The sequence below is a fragment of the Equus asinus genome, chromosome 19 (genome assembly GCF_041296235.1).
Source record: "Equus asinus isolate D_3611 breed Donkey chromosome 19, EquAss-T2T_v2, whole genome shotgun sequence".
Classification (NCBI taxonomy): domain Eukaryota; kingdom Metazoa; phylum Chordata; class Mammalia; order Perissodactyla; family Equidae; genus Equus; species Equus asinus.
The window spans coordinates 10918220-10935953 of record NC_091808.1 but is presented as its reverse complement, the minus strand read 5'-3'; the positions used below and the strand labels follow the sequence as shown (position 1 = coordinate 10935953).

Below are 17734 nucleotides of genomic sequence, written 5' to 3'. Positions count from 1 at the left end.
CCTTAAAATCAATGTCTCTCTCACTCTCTTTCCATATATATATATATATATATATAAAATATCAATCCCATGATTGCTTAGCAAAACAGAGAATTAAGAGTCTAGATGAAAAAGGCTTTTTAACACCCCCCAATGTTGAGTTGCATTTCCCACTAATTCCTTTAATTGATTCATGAGCATGAGATGTGCCTTGAAAGTTCTGGGGCAGTGGAACCTGGGCACCTGAGATGGAATCTGGGCTCAGTCTGCTACTGGCGGTGCGGCCCCAGGGACAGGACTAAGCCAGGGACGGGGCATTTCACACCTTGGTGTAAATGTGGCCCAACAATATTTACCTTGTAGGGAGGGCACAAAAGGACCAGAGATGTAAAGCACCTCAGCTCAAAACCTAGAAAGATTAATGCCCACTAAATGGTGGCTCGGGCTATTATTGGTAGACAACAGTTACCAACACATACTTCCTCCTACTGCCAAGGGAGAGAGACATACATATGAGGATAATTAATATAATGCTTTAAAGACCAGGCAAGTGGATGATTGTTGGAACTCAGAGGAAGGAAAGTGGATGCAGGCCCAGAAGGAAAATTTTCCAGGTGAGATGGGGCGAGAGAAGAGCGGACATTCAGGCGGAAGGCATTGCATGAGCAGAGCCAGGAGTCAGACAAAACCAAGGAACCGGGTGGCCACACTGACGGGTCAGGGGCATGTGTGGGCAATCGTCGTGCTGAGGAAGCATTCTAAAGAGCTAGCTCCATAAAGGATGGAGACGTGAGGAGGATAGAAAAGAGAGGAAAGAAAGAGCTGCCTGCGTGCGTTCTTTTGAGACCACACCAGTAGGTTGTGTGGACACAGATTTTGACGAGTAACCACTCTGACTTCTGAGTAGCAAAACTTACACAATAAAAAATCAGTAAAATGCAGAAGACATTTGGAAAATAAATGATGGAATTTTTGAATGTTTACACAGGCAGTCACAGGTCCTGTAACACATACTGTGCACAGAGTAAGGATTTTAATAGATGATACAATTCTGAATGCATTGCATTCTTCTTTTTATGCACTTTAAAACAGAAAAAGCGTATTCCATTAAACCAACAACACAGCATTAAAATATACGCAGTACAGTAAAAGCCCTGGAATGATCTGTAGTAAATTGTTAAAAAATAATTAAGCTGTTATAAGATTAAGCCTGTTTTTCACCTTCTTCATTTTGCTTACGTGTAATTCTTATTTTTCTGCAATGAATGTTAACTGCTCATGAAAAGGGAAAAGGATATTTCTAAAACTCTGCCAAGGGGCTGGCCCCGTGTCGTGGCAGCTATGTTCACAAACTCTGCTTCGGCAGCCCGGGGTTTGCCGGTTTGGATCCCAGGTGCAGACCTACACACCACTTGTTAAGCCATGCTGTGGTAGGCATCCCACGTATAAAGTAGAGGAAGACAGGGATGGATGTTAGCTCAGGGCCAGTCTTCCTCAGCAAAAAAGAGGAGGATTGGCAGCAGATGTTAGCTTAGAGCTAATCTTCCTAAGAAAAAAAATCCCTACCAAGACTAAGCAGTAAGTCTAAAAGGAAAGTATGTCATAAATGAGTAGAGTTCACTTATATTTACAAGTAAACACATTCAGCAGGCCAACATTTGCTCTGATGCAAAAGAAAAGTGAAAAGTCGTTGAGATTGGGGAATGAAAGGATTTGTGGTCCACGGATGTACCAACCTGGGTCACAGAGGCACTTGTAGCTGGTGCCCACACTGCGGCAGGTGCCGTGAGCGCACGGGCTGAGCGCACAGAAGTCGACCAGCTGGGCGCAGGCCGGCCCCGTGAAGCCCGCGCTGCAGCTGCAGCTGAAGTGCACTCCGTCCGCGTAGCAGGTGCCGTTGTTCTGGCACGGAGATGAGGCGCACGGGTCCACCTTTTCTTCGCAGGCAGGTCCGAAGTATCCTGTGAGGATGCACAGAGGGAGACAGGAGTAAAAAAAGAAATTAAACTGTGTTTGCACAAAATAACTAATAAACTGAATTTGCAGTTCTTAACTTTTTTCCATGGTGAATTGCTTACCGATTAATTCATTGTTTCCAGATACATACAACCCAGCAAGGCTGGGAAAACAGGTTTTCTTAACTTTGGATAAGCGTGGGTTAAAAGATTAAGCCCTGCGATTGATTCCATTTTTGTTGCAGTATAAAATATATGACTGCTTGGATGTGCAGACATGCGTGGACATGAATATATTGACATGCATACATGTGTGTGTGTGCATAGTCGAAACAGAGGTCAAAACTTAATGGTGATTAACCTCAGGAAAGTGGGATTGGGGTCACCTCTTATTTTATATACATTGCTGAGGGGAAGACATTTCTTACTTTGTTTTAATAAAGATATACTCCTGAATTAAAAAAATTAAAACTGTATAAAATAGTAATGAAACGAAAAAATCTTTCTCCTACCCTTATCCCTTTGTCCCCCATTCCCTTCCCTAGAGGCAGCCACTGTTGGAAGTTTCTTAAATATTTACTGTTTTTAAAGTTGGTTATCGTGATGGATTAACCAACTGTGGTTATCCATACAGTGGAATACTATTCAGTAATGAAAAGGAAATAAGTTTTGACACATGGTACAACATGGATGAACCGCAAAAAATTATGCTAGGGGAAAGAAGCCAATCACAAAACAACACAGATTATGTAATTCCATTGATAATAAATGTCCAGAAAAAGTAAATCTATAGATAAAGAAAGGAGATTAGTGGTTGCCTGGGGCTGGGGTAGAAAGAGGGATTGATCCAGATGGCCATGAGGAGTCTTCTGAGGTTGACGTAAGTGTTCTAACATTAGATTGTGGTGATGGTTGCACAACTCTGTATATTTACGAAAAAGCACTGAATTGTACTCTTAAAATGAATGAAATTATGACTATAAATTTTTAAAATAAAGCTTTAAAGTTTTAATAATAAAGCTTTAAATTTTTTAAAATTGTAAATGTGTTTATTGTGTAGGTGATTTTTATTTTATTTTGTGTGTGTTTCAGTATTTCTTAATTGAAAAAATTATACATACATATATGCATGACTCTGTAGGTATGTGCATCCATGTAGCATTTAACAATGCTTTGGGTAAAATCTATTCTTCTTTTAATATTTTAAGAGCAGTTTGAAAATTAAATGAAGATCATTCAAATTTTAGAAACAAAAGTTAAATAATTTTACTCACACACAGCTTCAACTCGATTATTCTATTTCACTTTTCTCACCGACATTTAAGTTTATATTTGCCCATCTTCATACACAACTCCTAGCAATACTGGCCATTTTTGTTCTTATTGTTAAGGACATACTGAATATATAAAATAAACAAAAATAATTCCCAGACTTAATTATCTAAAGCATCACTCACAAATTGGCATCATCAACCTGGTATTTTACTGTATAGAAACAGAAAATTCCCCTAAAAATCCAATGCTATTCAACATTTTATAAAGTTCCTGGTAGTTTTTAAATTTCAGACATCATACTAAAAATGGACCACACAATCAGTTTTAATAACACTTGAATTCTCTAAAGAGTCCCTTCGCAGCCTAGAGTGGAATATGATTCTAGGCTTCATGAGATGAATCCCACTTTACTCTGATTGAAAAGGACATACGTAAATACTTGTCACTGTACGACACACTGAGTGACCAAGGCAAGTCCCAAGCTCTCTAATCTTCTACAGCCTCACCCCAAAAATAGGGCTGAAAGTATTTTCTTCTTAAAGCTGTTGTGAGTTCTAAAAAGATATACATCGAAATTCCTAGGATAGCTCCTGGTCCAATGCTGAATGAATGAATGAATGAAATAAAAATGGGAACGATAACAGCAATAGCTGACATCCACTGGGGACTGATATGCAGCAAGTGGTTCTAAGCCTTCACATATATTACTTCCTTTAAACCCACTGTAATTGTATGATATAAGAATTCTTAGCAGCCCTCCTTCACAAATGAGGAAATGGCAACAGAAAATGTGAAATAGCCTGTTCAAGCCCACACGGCTAGCAGTGGCAGAGCTGGGCTACAAAACCCAAGCCCTTACTACTCTAGTCTACTACACAGAAAAGAAGTGAATGATGAACCAATTAAGATGTCATGATGTCTAAACATAACCAGGACTTATGTTTCTATTCTGTTTGTATCTGGGTGAAAGAAGAAATAGAAACCTTATCACTCAAGTCAAAATCCAGGAAAAAACAAATTTTAGAAAGGTAACCACTGTAGATTCATGCTGATATATTCAGTTACCAATATTAATAACATAAGCCACAGAGACTATTCCAAGTAGAAAGGAAGACGGGTACAAATGCAAGGAGATGCTAAGGGTCATGACTTGGGGAAGAGCCAATATTTCAATAGGGCCAAGAGGGGTGTGGAAAGTGAACATTAATGAGGGCACTGGTCAGAGGCCAGATCACGAGTGGTCTTCTATGCCACACTAAGGAGTTTGCATTTCATCCTGAGGCTGCTGGATATCATCTATTTGCATTTTTTTTGGTATTCCTAATTGCAAGCAATGTGGAGAGTGAATTGGAGGAGGCTGAGCTCAGAAGCAGGAAACCAGATATTCACTGGAGTAATTGAAGTGAGAAGTTATAAGCACAAATTTGTAGCAATAGGGATAAAGAATGTGAGACAGACTGGACACGGATTTTACAAGTAACAGCGTCAGTTCAGGAACCAATTGGATGGCGGAAGAATGAAAAAGAGGAGAGAGCCTAGGAATACAATGTAACAGGAGCCCAAAACTCAGATGCTCCCAACATTATCTGTCAGGCAGATAATGTTGATGAGGGAAGTGGGCCAGTCATAAGACAGTAGGGAGTGGCAGGGACTGTGGCAAACTGGAGAATGCTGCCCCTTTCAAAGAGGGTGGCAGCCGCCCACCTGCAGCCAACTGCTGCCATTTGGAATGTGGGGCCAGTGACCAGATCGTCTCAATTTTCAAGAAATAGTTGAAATCCAGATTCTTTTTTGAACCCTTCCTATTTGAAAATGTCGATGAATCATTCTTCTGGTAAATAAAACACATCTATGGGCTCTGTATATGTGGCTCCTCAGTGCGACTTAATGTTAAGCACAGCTTCTGGATCCAAAGGGAACTGGGCTTGAATATCATGTCCGCTCACTAAACTGTGGGACCTGGGGCAAGTACATAATCGCTGATATTCTGTTTGATTTGATATTCCATGAATTTGATATTCTGTTTCTGCATTCATGGAAGGGGGACAGCAATGCCTACAACATATGGTTTTCATGAAGCTTAAATGCAAAAATCTATGGCAAGCATTTGGCATAATGACTGGCAAATAGTAAGTGTTCGATAAGAAGCAGGTATAATCATAATGTGACTCCCACGTTTCCAGATTGGGGTACGATGTGGATGGTGTTGTCATCAACTGCAACAGAAAACACAGGAGGAGATGCCCAGGGGAGAATTATGAGTTCAGCCTTGTGCATGTGGAGCTGAGGTGCTTTTGTGGTTGTTCAGCAGTCAGTTGATGATACAGATCTAGTGCTCAGGAGAGAGGTATGAACTAGAGGACATGGACTGGGAGTCGTATGCATATGGATGGGAGCTGAATGCACAGGTATAGATGCTGACACTTGAAGCAAGTGAACAGAGTGAGAAGGAAGTTCAAGGCTGCAACTCTGGGCAACTATAATATTTAGGAGTACAAGGAAGAAGAGGAAGCAGAGAGGAGGTCTCAAGGAAAGACCCGTCCTCTGTGGTCTGCAGCTCCCAAAGTATTTCTCTCTCATAGCACCTGCACACCTTGTCAGGTCCTCTGTAATTGGTCTGTGATTCCCTTGAGATCAGGGAACATAGCTTATATAACTTTGTATCCTTGTTGCCTGGCACAAAGCCTTGAAACTGGTAGGCATTTGATGAGGGACAAACAGGCAGGTAGATGGATGGATGGAGAGATGGATGGATAAGTTTTTAAAAAGACAGAAGGGAAAGCAGGAGAGAAAGGTGTCACTGAAAACAATGGAAGCGAGAATACCAAAAAAGAAATTGTCAGAAAATGTAACTGAAGGCTGCCTAGAAGCCATGTGAACAAGCCCAGGCTAGCCTGCTAGAAGATAAGAGACCACATGAGCAAATCAAGCCAGCCCAGACGAGGAAATACTACACTAGTTAGCCGCCAGTCAATCCGGCCAGCGGCCAGCTGAATCCGGCCCAAATTGCCAATGCACAAGGATCATAAGCTAAACAAATGGTGCTTGTTTTAACTACTAAGTTTTGGGGTTGTTTGTTACACAGCAAAAGCTAATTGATACCATGTAATAAGAGATACAAGATACTATCTAAGTGGGAAGATAGGCCAGAGGGAGACTTTTGTTTTGCTTTGCTTTATGGAAAAGACTTGAAAGAGTAATTGACTATATACACTAGAAAAAAATTTCACTAAAGAGGTGATCAACAAATGTTTGTTGAATTGAATATCAAAAGAGTTCACTGATGTTGAATCAGAAATCCTATGTTTTATTATTATTAAAATTTCCCTTTTCTTAACAATTCAAGAAAGTATAAAAGTAAGATGAAAATGCAAATAGCATTTTATATTTTCAGAGAATGCTACTATATCTCAGTATATCCTGAGGAGAGAAAATACCTTTGGCATATTATCCAGTCCAAAAAGAATATAATGTAATATAAAATGCTACTCTGTTATAAAGGATGACAAAGCAAAAAATGAATTTAAGGTGTGTCTGAATATACTTTAAGGAGATGCATGTGATGCAGGGCAATTATGGGATAATTTTCCTGGCTCACAAGATTAGTAATGACTGTTAGAAAAGGGATTCACAGATGTAAATGCCAAGTCAATTTTGAAAATGCCATTTGTTATGGACTCAACATTTATGTCCCCCCAAATTCATATGTTGAAGCTCCACTCCCCAAGATGGTGGCATCAGGAGGTGGGGCCTTTGGGAGGTAACTAGGTTCAGATGAGGTCAAGAGGGTAGAGCCCCGTGATGGGATTAGTGTCCTTAAAAGGAGAAGAGGCACCAGAGCTTCCTCTCTCTGCCACGTGAGAACACGGCAAGAAAGCAGTCATCTGCAAGCCAAGGAGAGAGCCCTCACTAGAAGCCGACCATGCTGGGACCCGAATAGCAGACTTCTCAGCCTCCACAATTGTGAGAAATAAATGTCTGTTGTTTAAGTCACCAGTCTGTGGTATTTTGTAATAGGAGCCCCAACTGACTAGAATACTGTTGCTTTGACAAGTAAATTCTCTATTTCCTTCCATCACCTAAGTAATTGTTATCCTTTCTTGCATCTGTCTGATGTTATCCTATGACATTCTTCTGTAAATGACTCACATCTTCCACACTCACCTCTTAAATGACCTTCCTAAGAGAGAAAGGAACACAGTTTGATAACGCAAAGAACACAGAGCCAGAAAATCAAAGTTTGAATCTTCTTACTAGCTGTGTGACCTTGGGGGAGGTACTTAATCATTTTGTGCTTTAACTTCCTTACCTAAAAAATGGAGATGACCCCTGCTATGTAGGATGAAATAAGATGGCATATGGTGTTCCATAAATGTTGGGTTCTCCTTCCTTTGAGCAGTAGTTCTGGGGAAATTTCAAGTTGCCTATACACCCAGGGTTTGTGGTTAGGAAAACTGGAAGGAAGCTGGCCTGTCAGCCAATCTCTGGAACAGGATCAAATGTCACGTTTGCGTGAATCCTTCAGGGTGGAGCTCTGGATGTAGCTAAGAGGAAGTATTCTGGAATCAGGAGGTGCTCACACTGTTCTCTAAAGACACGCACAGTTGTTGGGCCATCCCAGTGAGGCTGATGAATGGGGGTGAGGTCCTAGGCCAAACAGCTGTGGGAAAAGAGAGGCAGGAGCATCTCTGACAACATTTCTGCACAGGCTCAAAAGGACAGTCTGTTGAAACTACACCTGCTAATGGCAAACACTTGTATATACCAGGCACTGTTCCAAATGTTTCAAGTATAATAACTCATTAAATCATAGCATCAACTCTATGAACTAAATACTATTATTTCCTTTTCAGAAGGAGAAACAGAGGCAGAGAAAGATGAAGTAACTTGGCCAAGGTTATACAGCTAGTAAATGGCAGAGAGAGAATTGGAACTCATGCAGTCTGACTCCTAAATCCAGCTCCTAACCCGTACTCTTTGCTGTAACACTTCATGTCTGAGGTGCAGCAGAAGGGCCCAGAATGTGAAAGCAGGTGATCCGGGATCTGTCAGAATTCTGTCACTTACTGGCGATGTTGTCTCTAACATCTGTCTCCCCTGCTCTCATAGTAATAGAAATTCTGGTCACATAGCTTCACAGAATAATGACTACATTTACCAGCCTCTTTTGTCTCTTGATGTAGACCTGTGATTACATTCTGGATAATGGGATATAAGTGGAAATGTCCTGAGGTTGCTTCTGAGAAACTTCCTTATAAGAGAGGTGGTATGCACCCTTTGTCCCTTTACTATTTTATCCCTGCAACCATCCTACTGTCTGAGCCATAGATATGACGGCTATTTTCCAAATCTGGTGAAAACTATCAACCCATGGACAATAATGCTCAGAAAACACCAGGAAGGATAAATTCAAAGAAAACAAACAAGTATATCATTGCCAAAATGCTGAAAACCAAAAATTAAGAGAAAATAGTAAAATTAACCAGAGGAAAAAGACACAACTTTGAACAGTAAGATCAATGACGGATGATTTTAGGATCTATGGAGGCAAAAGATAACAAAATGATCTCTTTAAAGTACTGAAAAAATCAACCTATCTACTAGAATTCTATTTCCAGGGAGGATAATTTCAAATAATGAGGGTGAACTAAGACATTTTCTGATAAAGAACAGCTCAGAGAATTTGTTGCCAGCAGATCTATCCAGACTACAAAAATATTAAGGAAAGTTACTAAAGCTAAATGGGAATGATAATAGATGGAAACTCAAGTTTACAGGAAGAAATAAATAGCACTGGAAATGGTATATTTGGGGAGAAATACTAATTTTTTTCTTTTCTTAATTCATTTAAAAACAACAAGCCATGTAAAACAAAAATAACAACACTGAATTATGATGTTATACATAGAAGGAAAACACATAACAACAGAAGAAAGAATGAGGGGAGGTAGACAGAATCATACTATCATCAAGTTCTCACATTTTGCATGAAGTGATTGAATGCTAATTCTAAGTAAACTGTGATAAATTAAGGAAGAATACTGTAACCCCCAGAGCAACCACAAAATAAATATAAATCAACAAAAAAACTCAGAGATACAGCTAAAAAGCCCATTAAAGAGAAAAAGGAAAAAAAATTTTAAATATTTCATTTATCCAAAAGAAGAAAGAAAAGGACAAATAAAACAAAGAATATATGAGACAAACAGAGAACAAATAACAATAAGGCAGACTTACATCAAGCCCTACCAATCATTACACTGAAGGAAAATGGACGCACAATGTGTTTAAAGGCAGAGATTGTCAGACTGAATAAAAAAGGAAGACTAACCATAAAAACGAACTCACTGAAAATAAAAAGACGTAATGATTGAAGGTGAAAAAACAGGGAAAGCTACATTAAGAGAAGAGCAAGCATAAGAAAGCTAGGGTGGCTCTCTTACACCAGAAAAGGTCGACTTCAAGACTAGGAGTGTCATCAGAGATAAAGAGGGGCATTTAATAGGAAAAAGTAGGCAATCCATCAGGAAGATTTAACAATCCTAAATATGTAGGCACATCATGACAGAACTTCAAAATACATGAAGTAAAACACTGCCAGAGAGAGAAACAGACCCATCAGAGAAGAACTCCTTTCTTACTTTCTTAGTACCTCATAGAATTGGCAAAATGAGCTGGTATATGCAATATTTAAAAAGTGCTAGGAACCACCTTGACCCAATTAATATTTATAAAAAGCCACACCCAAAGGCTCAGAACACACATTCTTTTCAGAAGCACCTGAAACAAGTCAATCATTTCAATAGATGGGGGAAAATCATTTGACAAAAATCAACACCCATTCATTAATTTTTCTTTCCTTTTTACTTTTCTTGAATGTACATCATATTTCAAATTCTGGATACATCACATCATGTTCACCACCTGAACACTAATTATAGTGCATCCCCAAACATGTGACCCTAATCACCCCTTTTGCCCTCCCCCCTTCCCCAATGGTAACCACCAGTCCAATCTCCAGTGCTATGTGTTTTGTGTGTTTTTTGTCGCCTTTATCTTCTACTTATGAGTGAGATCACATGGTATTTGACTTTCTCCCTCTGACTTATTTCACTCAGCATAATACCCTCAAGGTCCATCCATGTTGTCACAAATGGCTGGATTTCGTCATTTCTTATGGCTGAGTAGTAGTCCATCGTGTACAAATACCACATCTTCTTTATCCATTCGTCCCTTGATGGGCACCTAGGTTGCTTCCAAGTCTTGGCTATTGTGTATAATGCCGCAATGAACATAGGGGTACAAGTATCTTTATGCCTCTGTGTTTTCAAGTTCTTTGGATAAATACCCAGCAGTGGAATAACTGGATCATATGGTAGATCTATCCTTAATTTTCTAGGGATACTCCAAACTGCTTTCCATAGGGGCTGCACCAGTTTGCACTGCCACCAGCAGTGAACAAGGGTTCCCTTCTCTCCACACCCTCTCCAACATTTGTTGTTTCCTGTCTTGTTAATTATAGCCATTCTGACCGGAGTGAGGTGTTACCTCACTGTAGTTTTGATTTGCATTTCCCTGATAGCTAATGATGTTGAGCATCTTTTCATATGCCTGTTGGCCATCTGTATATCTTCTTTGGAGAAATCTCTATTCAGATCTTTTGCCCATTTTCTAATTGGATTGTTGGTTTTTTTGTTGTTGAGCTGTATGAGTTCTTTGTATATTTTGGATATTAACCCCTTATCTGATATGTGGTTTGCAAATATCTTCTCCCACTTGTTAGGTTGTCTTTTCGTTTTGTTGATGGTTTCCTTTGCTGTGCAGAAACTTTTTAGTTTGATGTAGTCCCATTTCATTTTTTCTTTTGTTTCCCTTGCCCGGTCAGACATGGGACTTGAAAATATGCTGCTCAGACCAATGTCATAGAGCGTACTGCCTATGTTTTCTTCTAGAAGTCTCATGGTTTCGGGTCTTACATTCAAGTCTTAATCCATTTTGAGTTGATTTTTGTGCATGGTGTAAGGGAATGGTCTACTTTCATTCTTTTGCATGTGGCTGTCCAGTTTTCCCACCACCATTTATTGAAGAGACTCTCCTTTCTCCATCATATGCTCTTGGCTCCCTTGTCGAATATTAGCTGTCCATAAACGTGTGGGTTTACTTCTGGGCTCTCAATTTTGTTCCATTGATCTGTGTGTCTGTTTTTGTGCCAGTGCCATGCTGTTTTGGTTACCATGGCTTTGTAGTATATTTTGAAATCGGGGAGTGTGATACCTCCAGCTTTGTTCTTTTTTCTCAGAAATCCTTTGGATATTCGGGGTCTTTTGTTGTTCCATATAAATTTTAGGATTCTTTGTTCTATTTCTGTAAAGAATGTTGTTGGAACTTTGATAGGGATTGCATTGAATCTATAGATTGCTTTAGGAAGTATGGATATTTTAACAATGTTACTTCTTCCAATCCAAGAGCACGGAATATCTTTCCATTTCTTTGTGTCTTCTTCAATTTCTTTCAACAATGTTTTATAGTTTTCGGTGTACAGATCTTTCACCTCTTTGGTTAAGTTTATTCCTAGGTATTTTATTCTTTTTGTTACAATTGTAAGTGGGATTGTATTCTTAATTTCTCTTTCTGCTACTTCGTTGTTAGTGTATAGAAACACAATGGATTTTTGTACATTGATTTTGTATCCTGCAACTTGACTGTATTCCTTTATTATTTCTACAAGTTTTTTAGTGGACTCTTTACAGTTTTCTAGATATAAAATCACGTCATCTGCAAAGAGTGACAGTTTCACTCCTTCTTTTCCAGTGTGGATCCCTTTTATTTCTTTTTCTTGCCTGATTGCTCTGGCTAGGACTTCCAATACTATGTTAAATAAGAGTGGTGACAGGGGGCATCCTTGTCTGGTTCGTGTTCTTAAAGGGATAGCTTTCAGTTTTTCTCCATTGAGAATGATATTTGCTATGGGTTTGTCATATATTGCCTTTATTATGTTGAGGTATTTTCCTTCTATACCCATTTTATTTAGAGTTTTTATCATAAATGGATGCTGTATCTTGTCAAATGCTTTCTCTGCATCTATTGAGATGATCATGTGATTTTTACTCTTCATTTTGTTAATGTGGTGTATCACGTTGATAGATTTGCGGATGTTGAACCATCCCTGCATCCCCAGAATGAAACCCACTTGATCATGATGTATGATCTTTTTAATGTATTGTTGTATTTGATTTGCTAGTATTTTGTTGAGGATTTTTGCATCGATGTTCATCAGTGATACTGGCCTGTAATTTTCTTTTTTTGTGTTGTCCTTGTCTGGTTTTGGTATCAGGATAATGTTTGCTTCGTAGAAGGAGTTAGGAAGCCTCCCCTCCTCTTCAATTTTTCAGAAGAGTTTGAGAAAGATAGGTATTAAGTCTTCTTTGAATGTTTGGTAGAATTCACCAGAGAAGCCGTCTGCTTCTGGACTTTTATTTTTTGGGAGGTTTTTAATTGCTGTTTCGATCTCCTTACTGGTGATCGGTCTATTCAAATTTTCTACATCTTCTTGGTCCAGTTTTGGAAGGTTGTATGTTTCTAAGAATTTATCCATTTCTTCTAGATTATCCAATTTGTTGGCATATAGCTTTTCATAGTATTCTCTTATTATCTTTTGTATTTCTGAGGTGTCCGTTGTAATCTCTCCTCTTTCATTTCTGATTTTATTTATTTGAGCCTTCTCTCTTTTTTTCTTGGTGAGTCCAGCTAAGGGTTTGTCAATTTTGTTTATCTTTTCAAAGAACCAGCTCTTGGTTTCATTAATTTTTTCTATTGTTTTTTTAGTCTCTATTTTGTTTATTTCTGCTCTGATTTTTATTATTTCCTTCCTTCTGTTGATTTTGGGCTTTGTTTGTTGTTCTTTTTCCAGTACCTTTAGGTGCAGTTTTAGATTGTCTATTTGGGATTTTTCTTCTTTGTTGAGGTAGGCCTGAATTGCTATAAACTTCCCTCATAGAACTGCTTTTGCTGTATCCCACAGATTTTGGCATGTCGTGTTTTCATTTTCATTTGTCTCCAGGAATTTTTTTATTTCTTCTTTGATTTCTTCATTGACCCAATCATTGTTCAGTAGCATTTTGTTCAATCTCCACATTTTTGTGGCTTTTCTGATTTTCTTTCTGTAGTTGTTTTCCAATTTCATACCTTTGTGGTCAGAAAAGATGCATGGTGTTACTTCAATCTTCTTAAATTTATTGAGACTTGTTTTGTGGCCTAATATGTGATTAATCCTGGAGAATGTTCCATGGGCATTTGAAAAGAATGTGTATTCTGTGGTTTTTGGCTGGAATGTTCTGTATATATCTACTAAGTCCATCTGGTCTAATGTGTCCTTTAAGGCGAGTGTTTCCTTATTGATCTTCTGTTTGGATGATCTATCCATTGGTGTAAGTAGAGTGTTAAAGTCCCCTACTATTATTGTGTTACGTCTATTTCTCCTCTTATGTCTGTTAATAATTGCTTTATATATTTAGGTGCTCCTATGTTGGGTGCGTAGATATTTACAAGTGTTATATTCTTTGTTGGACTGTTCCCTTTATCATTATGTAGTGCCCGTCTTTGTCTCTTATTACAGTTTTTGATTTAAAGTCTATTTTGTCTGATATAAGTATTGCTACCCCCACTTTCTTTTCTTTGCCATTTGCATGGAGTATCTTTTTCCATCCTTTCACTTTCAGTTTGTGAGTGTCTGTAGGTCTGAAGTGTCTCTCTTGTATGCAGCATATACATGGATCTTGTTTTTTTATCGAGTTGGCCACCCTATGGCATTTGATTGGAGCATTTAATCCACTGACATTTAAAGTAGCTATTGATAAATATGTATTTATTGCCATTTTGTCACTTTTTCTTTTTTTTGGGTGTTTTAGTACTTCTTCTCAGTTCCTTTCTTTTTCTCTTGCTCTCTTCACCTGTGGTTTGATGGCTATCTTTAGTAATATGTTTGATTTCTTTTGTCTTACTTTTTTTCCTGCTTGTTGTAGGTTTCTGGTTTGTGGTTACCATGAGGATCCTATTTAATATACTATGCATATAACAGTCTATATTGAGTAGATAGACTCTTTAGCTTGACCTCTTCCTAAAAGCTCTACTTTTTCACTCCCCTCCTCCCACATTATATGTTTTTCACATCATATATAGTCTTTTGTTTAGTGTGTGTCTATCCATTACCCTCTTATCATTGAAATAGGTGATTTTAGTACATTTGTCTTTTAACCTTCATATTACCTTCACAGGTAGTTGATCTGCTGCCTTTACTATACTTTTACCTTACAAGTGATTTTATTGCCTGTTTTTTCTTGTTGTTGTTTTGGGGTTTTTTGATAATTTTTTTCTTTTATCTCTATTTGTGGTCATTACTTTCCCACTTAAATAAGTCCCTTCAGCATTTCTTGTAGAACTGGTTTCTTGGTGATAAACTCCTTTAATTTTTGCTTGTCTGGGAAGCTCTTTATCTCTCCTTCCATTCTGAATGACAGCCTTGATGGATAGAGTATTCTTGGTTGTAGGTTTTTTCCTTTTAGCACTTCAAATACATCGTGCCATTCTATTCTCGCCTGTAGGGTCTCGGCTGAGAAGTCATTTGACAAAAATCAACACCCATTCATTACTTAAAAAAAAGAAAAACAAACTATCAGCAAATGAAAATAGAAAGTCACATCCACCATCTGATAGGGCATATACAAAAAAATTTGCAGGTAACATCACATATAGTGGTGAAATAATGAATATTTTCCCTTAAGACAGAGAACAAAGCAAGGATATCCACCATCAGCACTTACATTCAATGTGTTATTGGAGGTTCTATATGTGCAATGAGGTAAGTAAAAGAAATAAAAAACATAAAATGTGGAAAAGAAATAAGGCATTATTCACCAACTCATTATTTTATACAAAGAATATCCAAAGGAGTCTACAATAAAAACTATGGGAACTAACAAGCAAATTCAGCAAAATATCAGCCTACAAAGTCAATAGACAAAAAAATAAAATTTATTTTTATACACTAGTAACAAGCAACTAGAAATTAAAATTTTTAAATAGCATTTACAATATTATTAAAAAGCCTAAAATACTTAGGAATAAATTTAACAGAAGCTATGGAAGACCTCTACACTGAAAACTATAGAACCATGGTTAGAGAAGAAAAGAGACAGGCTACATTCATGAACCAGAAGGCTGAATACCAAGATGTAAATTCTGCCCAAATTGATTTACAACAATACCAATCAAAATCTCAGCTGGCTTTTTTTTGTACAAAGTGACAAGATGACTCTATATAGCCCACCCTCCATATCCTCGGGTTTACCGTCTGTCTGCAGATTCAATCAACAAAGGATCGCCACACTTGGTTGAACCCAAGGATATGAAACCGTGGATACAGAGGGCCAACTGTATTCCTTGTGCTACTACATCTTTTGATATAAGGGCCTTGAGCATCCATGGATTTTGGTATCCCAGGGAGTTCCAGAAACCAATGCCCCGTGGATACTGAGGGACCACGATAATTTACATCAACATGCAAGGGAGCTAGAACATCCAAAACAATACTGGAAAAAAAAAGGACAGATTTGGAGGACTTCCACTAGCTGACTTCAAAACTTAGAATAAAGCTACAGTAATCCAATCACAATTATTTGGGGCATCTATTGTTTGTAACTAAATCAAATCTGATAGATAAACTATGTCAGCACAATCAAGTAACTAGCTCTTGTATGTCTCAGGTTCCTCAACCGTGAAAAATGGAGATCACAGGACAGCTAATCCACATCAAGTAGTTATAGTTGTACTAGTAGAAAGAGGAGGAGAAAGGAGAAGAACCATAGTGTTAACAGTGATAGCAAATATTGAGTTCTTATACATACAAGATACTATACTAAGCAACTGGTATCTATTATATCCTTTATTTATCACAACTGCTAACTCCATTAGGGTCTGCTAATATCCACTTTTACAGAAGAAGACAGAGAGACTTGATATTAGGGAACTAGTCCAGGGACACTCAACTAGTAAGTCAGAAAAGCAAGATTCGTAGTGAGGTCTGTGTGACACCACATCTGTGCTCTGAAGCCCCATGCCAGGCTGCCACACATAAGGCATTTATTTGTAAAAGCACTTGAAAAGTTGAAGGTGCTATGCTAGCATAAGAAATTAGGACCAGCTCAAACCCAGCAGTATCCTAAACTCTTAAATTTAAGATAGCTTTAAAAATCAAACAATATTTAGCAATTACAAATTTTGAACTCTGCACATTTGAAATTTCCTGAGCCTGACTTGTCTACTGGTTCTCAGGATTTCAGTTTGACATGGAAGATATTTTAAAAACACAATAATAAAACTTGAGTCCTAAGGAGTCAATATATCACACGTACTACCAACCTCTTATAAATCAAAGTCATCTTTAAAATATCCAAATAGCAAATTGAGAGCCAAGATGCCAATCAACGCAGGCATGGCCTTCCAATCTGCTGATCAAGGCCAGATGTTGGCCAATTTACAGCTCTTGCTAAACGCAATTTACAGGGGCATTAATTTATATTTTTTAAAAATTTTTTGGCTTTTAAACATGATACTGGTCATAGAAAGCTCGGATATTACACCAACGCAGTTTCAAAAACTAAACTGTAGCCCAGATAAGAAACAATGTATATTCAACATCGAACTATATAAAGAAGTACCTATGGAAGTGATCCCAAATACAGATATAGTGTTCTATGAGTCTGATTTTCCTATGTAAAAAATAGAGAAGTCTGCGACCCAAAGCTAAGGCAAAGATTGGTATAAAGTGCAATCTGTGTTGAATTTTCAGAGTGCAGGGCAGTTCCTTGAGCGCTGGGGGAAAGATTCTTTACAACACAAGGTAGAAAAGGCCTTAGGTCATGTGTAACTGAGACTCAGCCAGACAGATTTCAACTTTCCAAGAAACCTTCTAAAAATGAACCAAGATTGTCATCACTCTATTTTCTCCCCTGCCTCTCCCCGCCTACCCTTTCTCTGAAGACAGACACACAGAAACATATTACACATAAAAAGTTTTCAACTCCATCTCCAGTACTAGGAACTTCTCTGCTTTTTCCTCCATAATGTTATAACTCTAAAAGCAATTATTCTAGATAGCCTTTAGTCAAGTTTCTCTTTTTATTAGCATAACTCTTTAAGAGCTTTCAATCGATCAATAATCATCTCAATCAATCAATAATAATCTCTTAAGGTAAACGTTTTTGAAAATTCTTCTTGCAGAATATACAAACCAAATTAGTTATGGTGGCAAAGGAAAGAGGATTGGAGAACAAAATTTAACATGCTTGGGTTCAGTCACATTTCTGGACACATTCAATCTCCAAAACATGAAGAACTCTGTACCGGAGGAAAAATGGAATACAGTACTGCTTTACGGAACTTTGTATGGTAATGTAACGTAATATAATATAATATGTGTTTCTGAAATGACTTAAAGATTAATAAATTAACTATACTAGAGGAATAAT

General features: G+C 38.0%; 1 protein-coding gene across 2 annotated transcripts in view; it reads right to left on the bottom strand.

Moving 5' to 3' along the window:
- The window catches only part of DNER (delta/notch like EGF repeat containing), a 302825-nt gene that overhangs the window by 65319 nt on the left and 219772 nt on the right, over positions 1-17734 (bottom strand). For both annotated transcript variants that reach the window (XM_014835920.3, XM_070489533.1), the window contains exon 8: positions 1716-1940. In XM_014835920.3, the coding sequence (XP_014691406.3) occupies positions 1716-1940 (225 nt within the window). The remainder of the gene's footprint in view (positions 1-1715; positions 1941-17734) is intronic.